Here is a 12,263-nt window from a genome sequence, read left to right as displayed (position 1 = left end):
AGAGGATTTTATTTACCTATTAACATTTTCAAACCTCTAAAGGATCAACTTTTGTCAATGGAAAATTAAGGGGTGACACATTTTGATACTTAAGTCTCACAGAATTACTGTCCATTCCATTCTCATAATAATTCAATATCCATGATTTATAAAATCCATTCCCCATAAAATAAAAAAGAGAACGACTCCAGAGATAATTGTACCCTTAGTATTATTTTGGAATGTTATTTATGTACATCTCCTGAAACATAAACAGATTTTATATAAAGAAAAATATAGGAGAAAAAATTAATAAAAAGGATAATTTTTCATTCAATGTTATATTTGTAATATACCAAGTTTACTTTTAACATGTTTCAATTTTTGCTATAAATGCTGCAATTTGCTTAATCAATAGAGTTGCATTCTTATGTTTTGCTAGTTTAATATACAATTGCAAAGTAGAAGAAAACATTAGCAATATATGTGGAAATCTTCCATTATACCATATATTTTCAGAAAATACTAACTTTACATTTTAAAAAAATATTGTGTTAATAAGGGAAAGGAGAAAGTCCACAGCTTATTAGTTTCATTATGTGAAGTATTATAACTCAGCAGGTTAAGTGTCTTTTTAATCCTACATTTCTTTTTATGGACAGAAAACTGAAGATTTGCCTTTTGGTGAAAAAGTTATTTATCTTTACTATGTGTTGTGATATTTTTTGATCTGGTGAATTTCCAATTGTGAGCCAATTAACTGTTTTACAAACAATTTTAAAATGAGCACAATGGGAAATATGTAATAATCCTCTTTTTTTTAAAAAAAGGCTTGTGGAAATTTTTTACTTCTTTGTGAAATGTTTGTGTTTTTCTTTTTTTTCAATTCTAATCAAATTGGTATCTGCAAAAACTTTCTATTATTTTAGGATATCTTTTGTATTGCATGCAGCGCTTGAAAATGTTCACTAGATTTCTAAATTAAAAACATACAAAAATGTCCAGCAGGGAAATATATCTATACAATACTAATATCTGTAAATTAAAATTGGGTGAAATGATGCTTCATAAGGCAAAAATTTTCAAATCAAAGAACTTGAAATGGGCAAATTTAAGAATTATCCAAAATCTTGGACACATGAATCTTTCATGGGATTGAAATTTGGCAAAGGTTTGGCTGTTTCGGTGCTGCTGAATCACTGGCCAGAGGTTCAGCAGAGTGATCCCACTCTAGCCCCCCAGTAGCTGGGTAGACTGGTCCCTCATTTAGTTAAGTCCACATGAAGTTGCAAGTTGTTCCTCCTCTTTGTTTTGCCTTTGCTTTTGCACTCTCTTATACCTCTGTTTAGCTAAGGAAATAAATCTGAAACAATGACCCAACGGGTTATGGGTCATCTTGTTATAATTAAAATGGAAACAGATAGAACGTTGGACTTACCTGAACGTTCATTCTATGTGCGCTGCAGGAGAGTCCAAGCATGGGTTAAATCCGCCTGAATAGCCAGAGATTGAGTTGCAAAATCTTTGGCCATACCTCTTCCTTCCGGCTGAGCTTCAGTTTTTTTATGAAGACTTGGATCTTGAGAAGACGCAGCCAGTATGATGAAATTGACCACTCCTAGACACTGGACCAGTAATGAAACAGGGTGGGATTGGACTTTCCCACAGAACACATAGAACAAATGTTCAGGTAACTCCAACATTATTTCTTTTGTGCGTTTCTTGGAGAGTCCAAGCATGGGATATATCCAAGCTAAATATCCACAGGGCAGGAAACAGGCTGGTCCCGAGTCATTTCGACAGGAAGAACTCTGTAGCCATCATCTGCCAAACAACCCCTCAGCCAAGGCAAACATGTCCAATTTGTAATTCCTGATAAATAGTGAAGGAAAGGTCCAAGTCGCCACGCTGCAAATGTCTTGAATCGATGCTTGCGTAGCGCAAGTGGCTGCGCTTCTGGTTGTCTAAAGGAAATCTAAAACCTTTGGGACTGACGCCAATACAGGAACTAATTTCCCGCGCACCAGTGGCAAAAGGCAGTCCACGTTGCTTCCTATATACTGTTTGTTGAAGGTTGATGAGAATCCTTAATAGTCAAAATTACTCTCTCAGAGAAATTGTCTCTCTTCAGAATCTTCCTTTCAAGTGCCAGATGGCCAACTGAAGCCACTGAGCCTTCAAGTGGTTCACGGTTCCTTGGCTGATGGAGATCCTATCTTGGGGAATCCTCCAAGGATGAGAGATGCATAGTTTCAACATCTCTGCAAACCATTGGCACATGGGCCAGTGGGAAGCCACAAGAAGAACTTCCGCTTCCTCTGCCAAAAATTTTCTGATGAACCTCAGAATGAGAGACATCAGAGGGGAAGGTATATAACAGGGGAGCCATGGGCAGCAGAGGGCGTTAGTTCCTTTGACTCTGTACATCCAGAACCTGGAAAAAAAACCTTGAGAGTTGAGCATTCATTGGACTGGCAAATAAGTCCACATTTGGATGGCCAAATCTCTCTGATAGCCGCTCAACAAGTCTGCCTGTGTGTTGGAGATCCCGGAGATGTAGTCTGCTTGCAAGGAGAGTGTTTCTCTGCCCAAAGGCTGAAGTCCCCTGCTTCATATATCAGGATCTTGGACCGTGTGCCTCTCTATCTTTCACATGTGCTTTGATAGTTACATTGTTTGTCAACAATAAAACGTGGTGACCTACCAATGTCTCTTGAAAATGATGTAATGGCAGATGCACTGCTCTTAATTCCAACCAACTGATGTCATTTCTTCCGGGGACCACTGACCTTGTATCACCGGGATTGCAGGTGAACGCCACAGCCAGAGAAGGTGGCATCTAAGGTTATGAACATATGGGTGGGCTCTTTGAAGAGACAGCCTTTCTCCATGGCTGCTGACGTCTATCAGTCTAGCAATTGGAGTACCCTCCAAGGAACCTGGATTCGTGTATTTGAATTGCTGAGCCCTGACCTTTGACTCTGCAGCAGGAGCCATTGTAGGGCCTGGGAATGAAACCATGCCCAGGGATCTATTGCCAGACAGGAGATCATCTTTCCTAATAACTGGGAAAGAAGAATCAATGGCACTAGTTGTAGAGATTTGACTCGATCCACCATGACTCTTATGCTGGGTCATCGCTCTTGGAAAAGGAAAACTTGGCATGTCTCAGTACTGATCACTGCTCCTAAATGGATCAAACTGGTAAAGGCGTCACTTGACTCTTCTCCAGGTTCACTCTTCTCCAGGTTCATGGTCCCAGAGAGTTTGGACTGTGATTTGAAGGTCCTGCCTCGCCTGAAGTGGAGACAACAATTGGATTAAAATGACATCCAGATAACCTTGCAGTCTGATGGGTATCACCTGAAGATGAGCCGCCATCACATCTAGTAATTTGGTGAAGGTTCTGGGGGCCGATGAAAGGCAGAAAGGCAGGGCCCTGTATTGGAAGTGGAGCCCTGCATAAGAGAACCCAAGAACCTTCTGGATGATGGTCTGATGGGTACATGGAAGTAAGCTCCTCAAGATCTATTAATGTTAAGAGGCCTCCCTGTTTTATACCACCCAGAATGTATTTTGAAGCGTTTGTACATCAAATGTACATTGAGCTTTTTTTCAAATCTAGGATGGCTCTCCACCCTACCCCCCCTCAAGCTCTTTGGAACCAAAAGAGGATCAATTAAAACCCAATACCCCGCCGTCCAACTGGCTCTGGCTCGATCGCCTGTATGTCTAGTAGATTATGGATCTCAGCCTCCTAAGACCTCTTTGTGGCCTCGCTGGGAACTAAGCATCAGATGAACCTTCTTGGGGGGATGGAGCAGAACTCTAGAGTGAGCCTGAGCATCACCGTTTGTAATGCTCAAGCATTGGTAGTGGTCTCTTGGGTTGGCGAACATCCTTAAACGGCCACAAATGGGGACTTCGGACAGAGTCACTTTGTCCGAAGGAAAGGTCAGTTGCTGGCTCCCCGAAAGAGTCACCTGGTCTGTGGTTGCCTGGCCCTATCTCGGAAGGATGATCTGTTCTGCGAACGTTCCATACTCTGGGAATATGGTATCTGATAGGCCATGGTGTTAAATGTCAGGGGCCCAAAAGGATTGTTGGCGATAGTAAGGAATGGTCCTTCTTTCTGCCCTCCTGTAAATGTGTGGAAGAGATTTCCTCTTGTCATTACCCTTGTCTAGCACCTCCCCAAAGAGATTGCCTCTCTTGAAGGGAGAAGATGCTAGTCTCCATTTAGATTTCATATCAGCTTACCAATGGCAAAGCCATAAAAGGCACCTGGAGGTGACATTCAAAGCCAGTGCCCTTGAGGCAAACTTGGCCACATTGAGAGTAGCATCTGCCAATATTCGGCTGCTGCAATCAATTTATTAATATCCTGATGCAGCCTGGTGTCCTCAGAGGATGCTTGGGTCTGCATTTGACGCGATGTTCTGGTGAAAAAGGATGCAGATGTAGCTGATTGAATTGGCCAAGCAGTCGCCTGGTGAGTCTTACGAGCTAAAGCTCAGCTTTCCGGTCCTCGGTCTTTAGGCCCTCTGCTGGGTCAGAAGGCAGGATGACCACTGTTGCCAAGTTGGCCAGGAGAGCATCCGCAGTTGGTAACTTCAAAAGCTCATCTAGATCCTGCTCTCTGGTATACATTTTCCTGTCCAACCCACTGGGAGCTGAGATGGATGACATCTACAAAAAGCTTTAGGAGAAGATATCATCTCTTGTGCAGTGACTGGCTCCGTGAAGAGGAGAGCACTGGGATCCTGAGGGTCTCTAATGCATCTGTCAGACCATTGGATGCCCCCATGCTTTGGCCTTAAATAAGAAGATCTTAAACAAATTGGGATGAAAAAGCTCAGTGAACACAGGCTTGTCTGGGTTTATACCTTCATCTTCAGAAAGTCCATAGCCACCCACTTCTTCATCACCTACAAGCGAGATATTGCTCTGAAGGGAAGGTAGCAGGGAATGAGGTTCTTGAATATAGCCCATATTGGGTGGTAGTTGAGTTGCAGAGCCGCTAGAAGGGAAGGGCCCGTGACAATGGACCTGTGAAACCCCTCTGTTGTAGAGCTAAATCTATGCCTTGCGAAATAGTCTGCACAATGATGCTATGTAGCTCTTGCAAAAAGCCTGGGTCCAAATCTTCCTCAGGCAGAGCCCTGACACCGTAGGAGTAAAAGTGGCAGATGGAGAGGCCTGGTAACCGATGTAGGCTCTAATCCTGCAGATGGCAGACAGGAGAAGGAAAAACAATCCTCCTCATAAGAGATTGCCTGAAAGGTTTGCAGCCTGGTAGTAAGTTTGAGATCGGTTTAGCTGGTTCTTCTGCAAGGTCTGAGCAGGTAATTCCTTTTCCTAGAGAATATGAGTCTCAGTCCTACCCACTGGGATTCTTGCTGCCTTAGCTGCTTCTGCGTCTTTGAAAATTGTTATTCAAAGGCTTTTTGCCTCTTCTTGGAATCCTTCTCAGAGTTGTCCTCAAATCTTTAGCCTTGGACCTGGTAGAAAGACCTTTAGAAACTGACCTTGCCCCTTTTGGATCAGAAGCCTCTAATCTCTGCTGACTGGGAGAGGGGTCATCTGAATTGCTGCTGTTAGAAATGGATCGGTCTGCCATTTATTTATTTATTTTATTTATTTATTTTGTCCAATACACAATGAGGGTTTTAGTGGGTATATATCTATATACACATAGTAAAATACATGATGAAGGTTATAGAGGAGATACTCATAGTAAAATATATCTAAGAAATAATAGAAAAGAAATATAGTAATAGAACATATCAATGAAAGAATAGAAGAAGAGATACAGGAATAGAAGAAAGGTATAGGAGATATAGGAGAGCAATAGGACAGGGGACGGAAGGCACTCTAGTGCACTTGTACTCGCCCCTTACTGACCTCTTAGGAATCTGGATAGGTCAACCATAGATAATCTAAGGGTAAAGTGTTGGGGGTTTGGGGATGACACTATGGAGTCCGGTAATGAGTTCCACGCTTCGACAACTGCCCTGCTACCTTGCAACTGCAAGCCAGAATCAATCTGGGGCAAATCCCAAGCCTGAGAAGATCCCCCTTTGAATTAATAATGTCTGAATAATGTTCCTGGAAGGGCTGGAAGGCTAACCGAAGAATCTGCAATACTCACTGTGCAATCCAAGCAGGAAAATTGGTTCCAAACTGACAGCACAGTTTGTGACACAATCAGTCAGCAGTAGTAGTAGCAAAAAAGGCACAAAGCCAACAACACTGAGTTGAAAAACAAGCTCAGACGGAAGGAAGAGGTGTAGCTAAAGATTTTGCAACTCAGTCTCTGGCCAATCAGACAGATTTAACCCATGCTTGGATTGTCCAAGCAGCAACCAGGAGAATTTGCAATTTCAACTTTACAAATTCATTTCAGAAACATTTTCCTGCTGGCTTTACTTCTTATATCCAATAAGTTATATATTTAGTAATTATACAGAATAAAGACAAACTAAAAATCATTCAATAGTCAATTCACACAATTGACTAAAGGTCTTTACAAACCCTTTCCTAATAACTAAATGCAATGGAGAAATTATTCACCAATTTTAGCATTTTCAGCACACACATTTTATCATACTATTTCTTTTTGAATAACCAAAAGTGTACTCAACTGCTATTTTCATAGGTAGGGAGAGGCTCACATTTCCTGCAAAAAAACAAAACAAAAATCAACTGTACAAAACTACTGGGTTTAACTGGCACATGTATACTCTATAATGGGTTCTTTGTGTAATTCTTCCTGATGTACTCTGTAATTCCACTGTCATTTGTTTTTTTTCTTTTTTTATTGCTATTTTAATCCTAATTATTACTTTACGAGCTGTTTAGAATTGCAATTGTACTTGAAGTGGTCTTTTGAACTCTAATCACATACAACTCACTACTTTTTACAATTATTTGCACATCTTATTTTCCCATCTTTAATAAGCATTCTACCAAGGTAAAACATTTTATGTATAACTCAGTTTTTTCTTTGAAAACAAAGTGGTCTTGGTTTTGATATATTAAGTTTCAGATGCATATCTCTCATGTTATTATATAGTCTAACATTTGCTGAAAATAATTTGGATTCTCATCTAACAATACCAGCATTGAATGTACTGTATATAGCACTATATACACATTCATGATTCCTGCTGACAAACCTCCCTCTCCAACAGAATTCCTGAGTTATTTTTCTGTATATACATTAAACACCCCATCACACATCATGGAACACAAACCCTTTATTTTCATATAAGCTCTATTATATATCGCAATTAACAATTCAGCAATCAGCTGCTAAATATCACATTAATATAGATAGATCCCTTTCATAATTCAAGCCAGATCATTTGACAATGTTTTTTCTAAATCTACAAATGAATAACAAACATTCTTTCTCACATCCATATGTTTTAGTGTTCTTTTAAATAACAAAAATTTGACTGACTATCCAGCATAAATTGTCAACTCAGATTTTAATCACTTTTGCCGCCCTTCAATCTGAATTCTAACAAAACTCTTTCCTGGCATTATATAACAGCCTAATCCCAATGTAATTTTGATATTTATATGTTATTATTCTCTTTGTATCAGGTAATAAACAATATTCTTCCAATTGTGAGGCACATGTACAGATCCAAGTCAGCAGTTACTACCTAAGCAGACATATTTAAAAATTCTTGAGACACCCTCTATAGCGTTACCTTTTCAACATGTTCATATTTGTCACTTCCTTTCCACTGTTTCTTCTTTGTTTACTAATATACCATGATAATTCTCATACAAATCTTTCAAATATATCTTATAGCATTTTCTCACTACATTTTCTTCCAAATAATCTCATTTAATTTCAATTCATTTACTTTGCTTAGAGAATTTGTTTAGATCTTTTCACCCACTTCCAAAATAATGTTTTATTTTCACCCAAATGCTTTATCTTTTCCTTGTTTCTTTTAATATTAATGGCTCCTTTCTCTATTTATTCTTTGCAAATATCCCTTTCTCTATATACACAATATACTGTATTTTTCCTTGCACTTTTTTTTTGCAGCAATTATATTTTGTTACATGCATATGTATATTTCAATTCCCTAAATATTCTTAAGATAAATGAGAGGAAGAAAAATATTGAAACCTAAGCTGAAAATAAATATTTATTTATTCTAGTTAGACATTATTGTATGCAAATACATATAGGAGATTCTGCTACTCATCTGCAAGATACACGGCAACAGATGGAATGATTGGGGGTTCATACATATAAAACATAAAGACATTTTCTAATTGGAACGCTTGCTTGAAACGTTTTTTAAAAATATAGGGATCGAGTGCCAGATAGGTTTTCAACTGTCAGATCTTCAGTATTAGTCATGAATGCTCTTTGGGTTGCATCCCTTTTTTATTTTATGATTTCTGGTAACAAAAACACTCAACCCTGCAAGACGTAAGGGTTGTTTTAGATAACTTGTTAACATATATACTCAACTAGTGCCATATTCCTGGCCTCTCTTCTGACAGTCAATGGCATCTTAAATTAGTTTTACACTGCACATGTCTTAGTGTAAGTGTAGTTCTAAACAGCAATTGCCACCAGCCATAGGGGATGAAGATCAATAAAGTAGCATGTGCAGGGATCTTTCCTCCCCACTGCTATGGCTTTTGTAAAAATCCCCCTACCTTGTGGTTGCAATTTGACTCAGATGGGAAGGTTCCATGGCACCAATGGGAACTTCCTTCCCAACGTAAATTGGAGCTGTGGGGGCAGAAGGAGGAAGGGTTAAACCCCTATGCGTTGCAGTCCAGATCCACATCCACACACTCCAACAGTAAATTCTGTTTAAAACTACCTTTACATTAAAATCTTAAAATACATTTAGTATAATATCCAGATTTATACTAACAGAGAAGAACTCTGGAAATACTTAAGCTTGCCAGAATATTTGTGAACAACAGGTTTTCACAGTTCACAATTCTCCATAGTCAAGACTTTGTTAATTCAATATTACTTCACTGAACATTTACAAACATTTCCTCCCAAAGAAGCAGGAGTGTGTCTGTAACACCTCCTACCATTTTTAAAAATATGCATCAGGTTTGAAATGAGGTCTGTATTAAATTACGGTACTTCCAAGAGAAAAGTGAATGCTTGTAATCTTAGAATATATTTATTGTACAAGTCTTATTTACACAAGTTTATTGGGCAGGATAGCAGATGTATGATGAGTGATTGACCTGTACGGAATAAAAATGTCCATGATCTACCTATCCTTGAGAAGAGATTGTTAAGAATAACTATCTGTTTAACAAAAAACAGCTTTTAATCTTCCTCATTCACATCAAACCAAAATATTTTCTAAAAAGAAAAAGAATGAATTCAGTGCCTATGCGTTCAGTGACTATATGGGAAGCAAGGTCATAGTGATAATTAAGTGATCGCTTTTTCCACTTACTGCTTTAAATTCTCCATAAAGTATATTGTTACATTGCAGAGAAAAACAGTATCAGACTTTCAAAAAGACAAACTATCAGCAATAATTTGAGTGGTATGGATACTTCAGTTTAAGTAAAGAAAATACCAAAAAGAAATAAGCCAAGAAATGGAAGTATAAGCAAATGAAAATAAGTCCAAGCTGACTAAAAAAATATAGGAGAAAGAAATATGCATTAAAAATGATGAAGTAATAAGTAATTACAGCAACTTGCGCTGAGTTTGAAAGGAAAAAGATGTATAACCGATTTACTTTCTGCTGGAGCACAAATATTTGTTGGACAAAGAGTTCTGATTAATAATACTGTACTTGCTCCAAATCTATCCAAAATGTCACTAGTTTAGTATTTTGACAGTACAAAATGTTGACAGTTCAAAAGGCATTAAGCATTAAGAAAAACATGCAGAAAAATAAATATTGCTGCTTCTCTCAAATTGCTGCTACAAGAAATCAAAGGAAATCTTATCTGCTTATTAATACAGTACTTTGATTTATCTATCTCTTTGTGACAGAGGACCAAAAATTAACTCCTAAAACTGAAGAAGCTTGAAAAGGAACAGGTTAACAAAGACTGTTACACAACATTGTGCTTCTTTTAGCCTAAAGATACAGAATAATCTCTGAAGCATTATCAGAAATATTGTATAAACTTAATGAGAATTTTTGATGACATCAATTAGCATTGCAATGATTCTTTCTGCGTGAAAATGAGATACATTTATCAAATCCAAGTAGCTGCCCATCTCACTACGTGATGCACAACAAATGTGGTCCTATTTTATTATTATTATTATTATTATTATTATTATTATTATTATTATTATTATTATTATGTCAGTACAACACAGCAAACGAGATCACTATGCTGGATTTCGTATTTCATCACCAGTCGGGCGCTTCCCAAGCACCTAGGACTGAGTGATGTAGCGGCGAATTATGTTTGCCCATCCCAGTAAAGCGGCCTTTTGCAATTGACAGATGGAGATTTTGTCAATTCCAATTGTTTTCAAATGTCCGCTGAGATCCTTTGGTACTGCGCCCAGCGTGCCAAGTACCACTGGGACCACTTTCACTGACTTATGCCAGAGTCGTTGCAGCTCGATTTTTAGATCTTCGTATTTCACTAATTTCTCTAGCTGCTTCTCCTCAATTCTGCTGTCTCCTGGGATTGCGATTATTATTATTATTATTATTATTATTATTATTATTATTATTACTATTATTATTATTATTTACACTTGTATGCCACCCCTTTCCGAGGACCCGGAGCGGCTCACAACATTTACTCAAAGCTCGGGATAAATGTAAAATTAAGCTAGGAGTAATATTAAAAAGAACAGTTAAGACAAAATTCCAAATGAGCTACATTTGAAATAAGAATTCAAATTCCGCATATCTTCCCCTCTTCCCTATCTTTTCCAGAGGAAAGTACGCTAATGTGTTAAATGGGGATAACTGGTTCAGTGGTACAATATATGATGCATTCCCCCAAAGTGTTCACCTGCACCATTTCACACTTTATATTGTTTTTCCCAACCTAGTTTTGTGGTAGCTTTTCAGTGACAGAAATTTCCTTGCACTTTCAATTAGGTTTCCCTAAATATAGCAACACTGAACACTGTAACATCAAATGGTGGGAATGGATTTACAGCTAAATCCTGTTTTGCATAATTTTCTTTAACAGGGTGAGGGGAATCTACAATAAAGAAATACATAGTTGCTTTTCCTTGTAAGGTTATATTTTATCCTGTACCTAAACAAAAGAGAAGTAGAAAATAATTTCAAAATCTTAAAAATTTTCATTCCAGTAGCATTTTATATGTATGTGCTGCAACTCTAAAAGCCGGCACAGCTATGATAATTTGAAAAGAAACATTACTGAAACAGTAACATTATTAAACCTACATGTTACTGCCTGAATAACATGCATTTCTGCTTACTGAAAAACTGCATTGGATTCATAAATCTGAAGAGAAACCAGAGTTATTAATCAGATTTATATCTGACCCTTTTTAGGTACAATTCATGGTGCTGTAGTAGCGTTTCCTTCTCATATTTACCTCACAAGAACAGTCCAATGTTGTGGGTTGAATTGAGATGATGACTGTCCCATAATTACCCAGCTGGTTCTATTGAAGACCTACAACTCAGTTTCCTGGTGTCTAGCCCAATTTAATTATTAAATAAAACTGGCTCTCGAATAATTATATTTGAAAAATATTTTGTGAATGAAGGCAAACAAATGTGTCCCAGGATAATGTTGCAGGGTCCCGTACACATATCCTGGAGATTGAGAACTCTTAAGATGAGCTCCAGGACGAGTCCAAAACTTGGAAGAATAAACCTCTGGTCCCAGAACCTTGAAAATATTTACCTGAAATATCTATCTGAAAGGGCAATTTTTTTTCTATATGAAAAAAGGTAGCCTTTCGGCTCTACTGCAACTGCAGTGTTATGATAGGACATGCTCATACTGCAACACCAATGGTGGGGGAAAAATATTTCTAACTGCGTCTACTTTTCCCTTAACTGGAACACAATGCATTATAGAGAGGCACTAAATAATACTGACGGTAAACAATATCAGAGGCTAAGTGCTACAATTGAAAATTTTTAGCCATTAAGTGGCAATTGTGCTTGGGGGTGGGAAGTACTGATTTCTCAGAAATGGAAGAGAGTTTGATGTGGATTATATTTTATAATAGCCTTGTATGAACCATATCTTTAAAACTACTAGATCAGTAGCACTAGAATAGAACAGAACAGAATTTTTTATTG

At 38.0% G+C, this 12,263-nt stretch overlaps 1 protein-coding gene across 5 annotated transcripts in view; it reads right to left on the bottom strand.

Moving 5' to 3' along the window:
* The window catches only part of ELAVL4 (ELAV like RNA binding protein 4), a 127,789-nt gene that overhangs the window by 43,141 nt on the left and 72,385 nt on the right, over positions 1-12,263 (bottom strand). For 3 of the 5 annotated variants that reach the window (XM_070745846.1, XM_070745847.1, XM_070745850.1), the window contains 2 exons: positions 8,674-8,749; positions 6,624-6,658 (listed from right to left, as the gene is read on the bottom strand). The exons of the other annotated variants lie outside the window; for them this stretch is intronic. In XM_070745846.1, the coding sequence (XP_070601947.1) occupies positions 6,624-6,658; positions 8,674-8,749 (111 nt within the window). The remainder of the gene's footprint in view (positions 1-6,623; positions 6,659-8,673; positions 8,750-12,263) is intronic. 5 annotated transcript variants of the gene reach the window in all.

The sequence above is a fragment of the Erythrolamprus reginae genome, chromosome 3 (assembly GCF_031021105.1).
Source record: "Erythrolamprus reginae isolate rEryReg1 chromosome 3, rEryReg1.hap1, whole genome shotgun sequence".
NCBI lineage: Eukaryota > Metazoa > Chordata > Lepidosauria > Squamata > Dipsadidae > Erythrolamprus > Erythrolamprus reginae.
The sequence above is the reverse complement of the archived record's forward strand: the minus strand, read 5'-3'. Positions and strand labels throughout refer to the sequence as shown.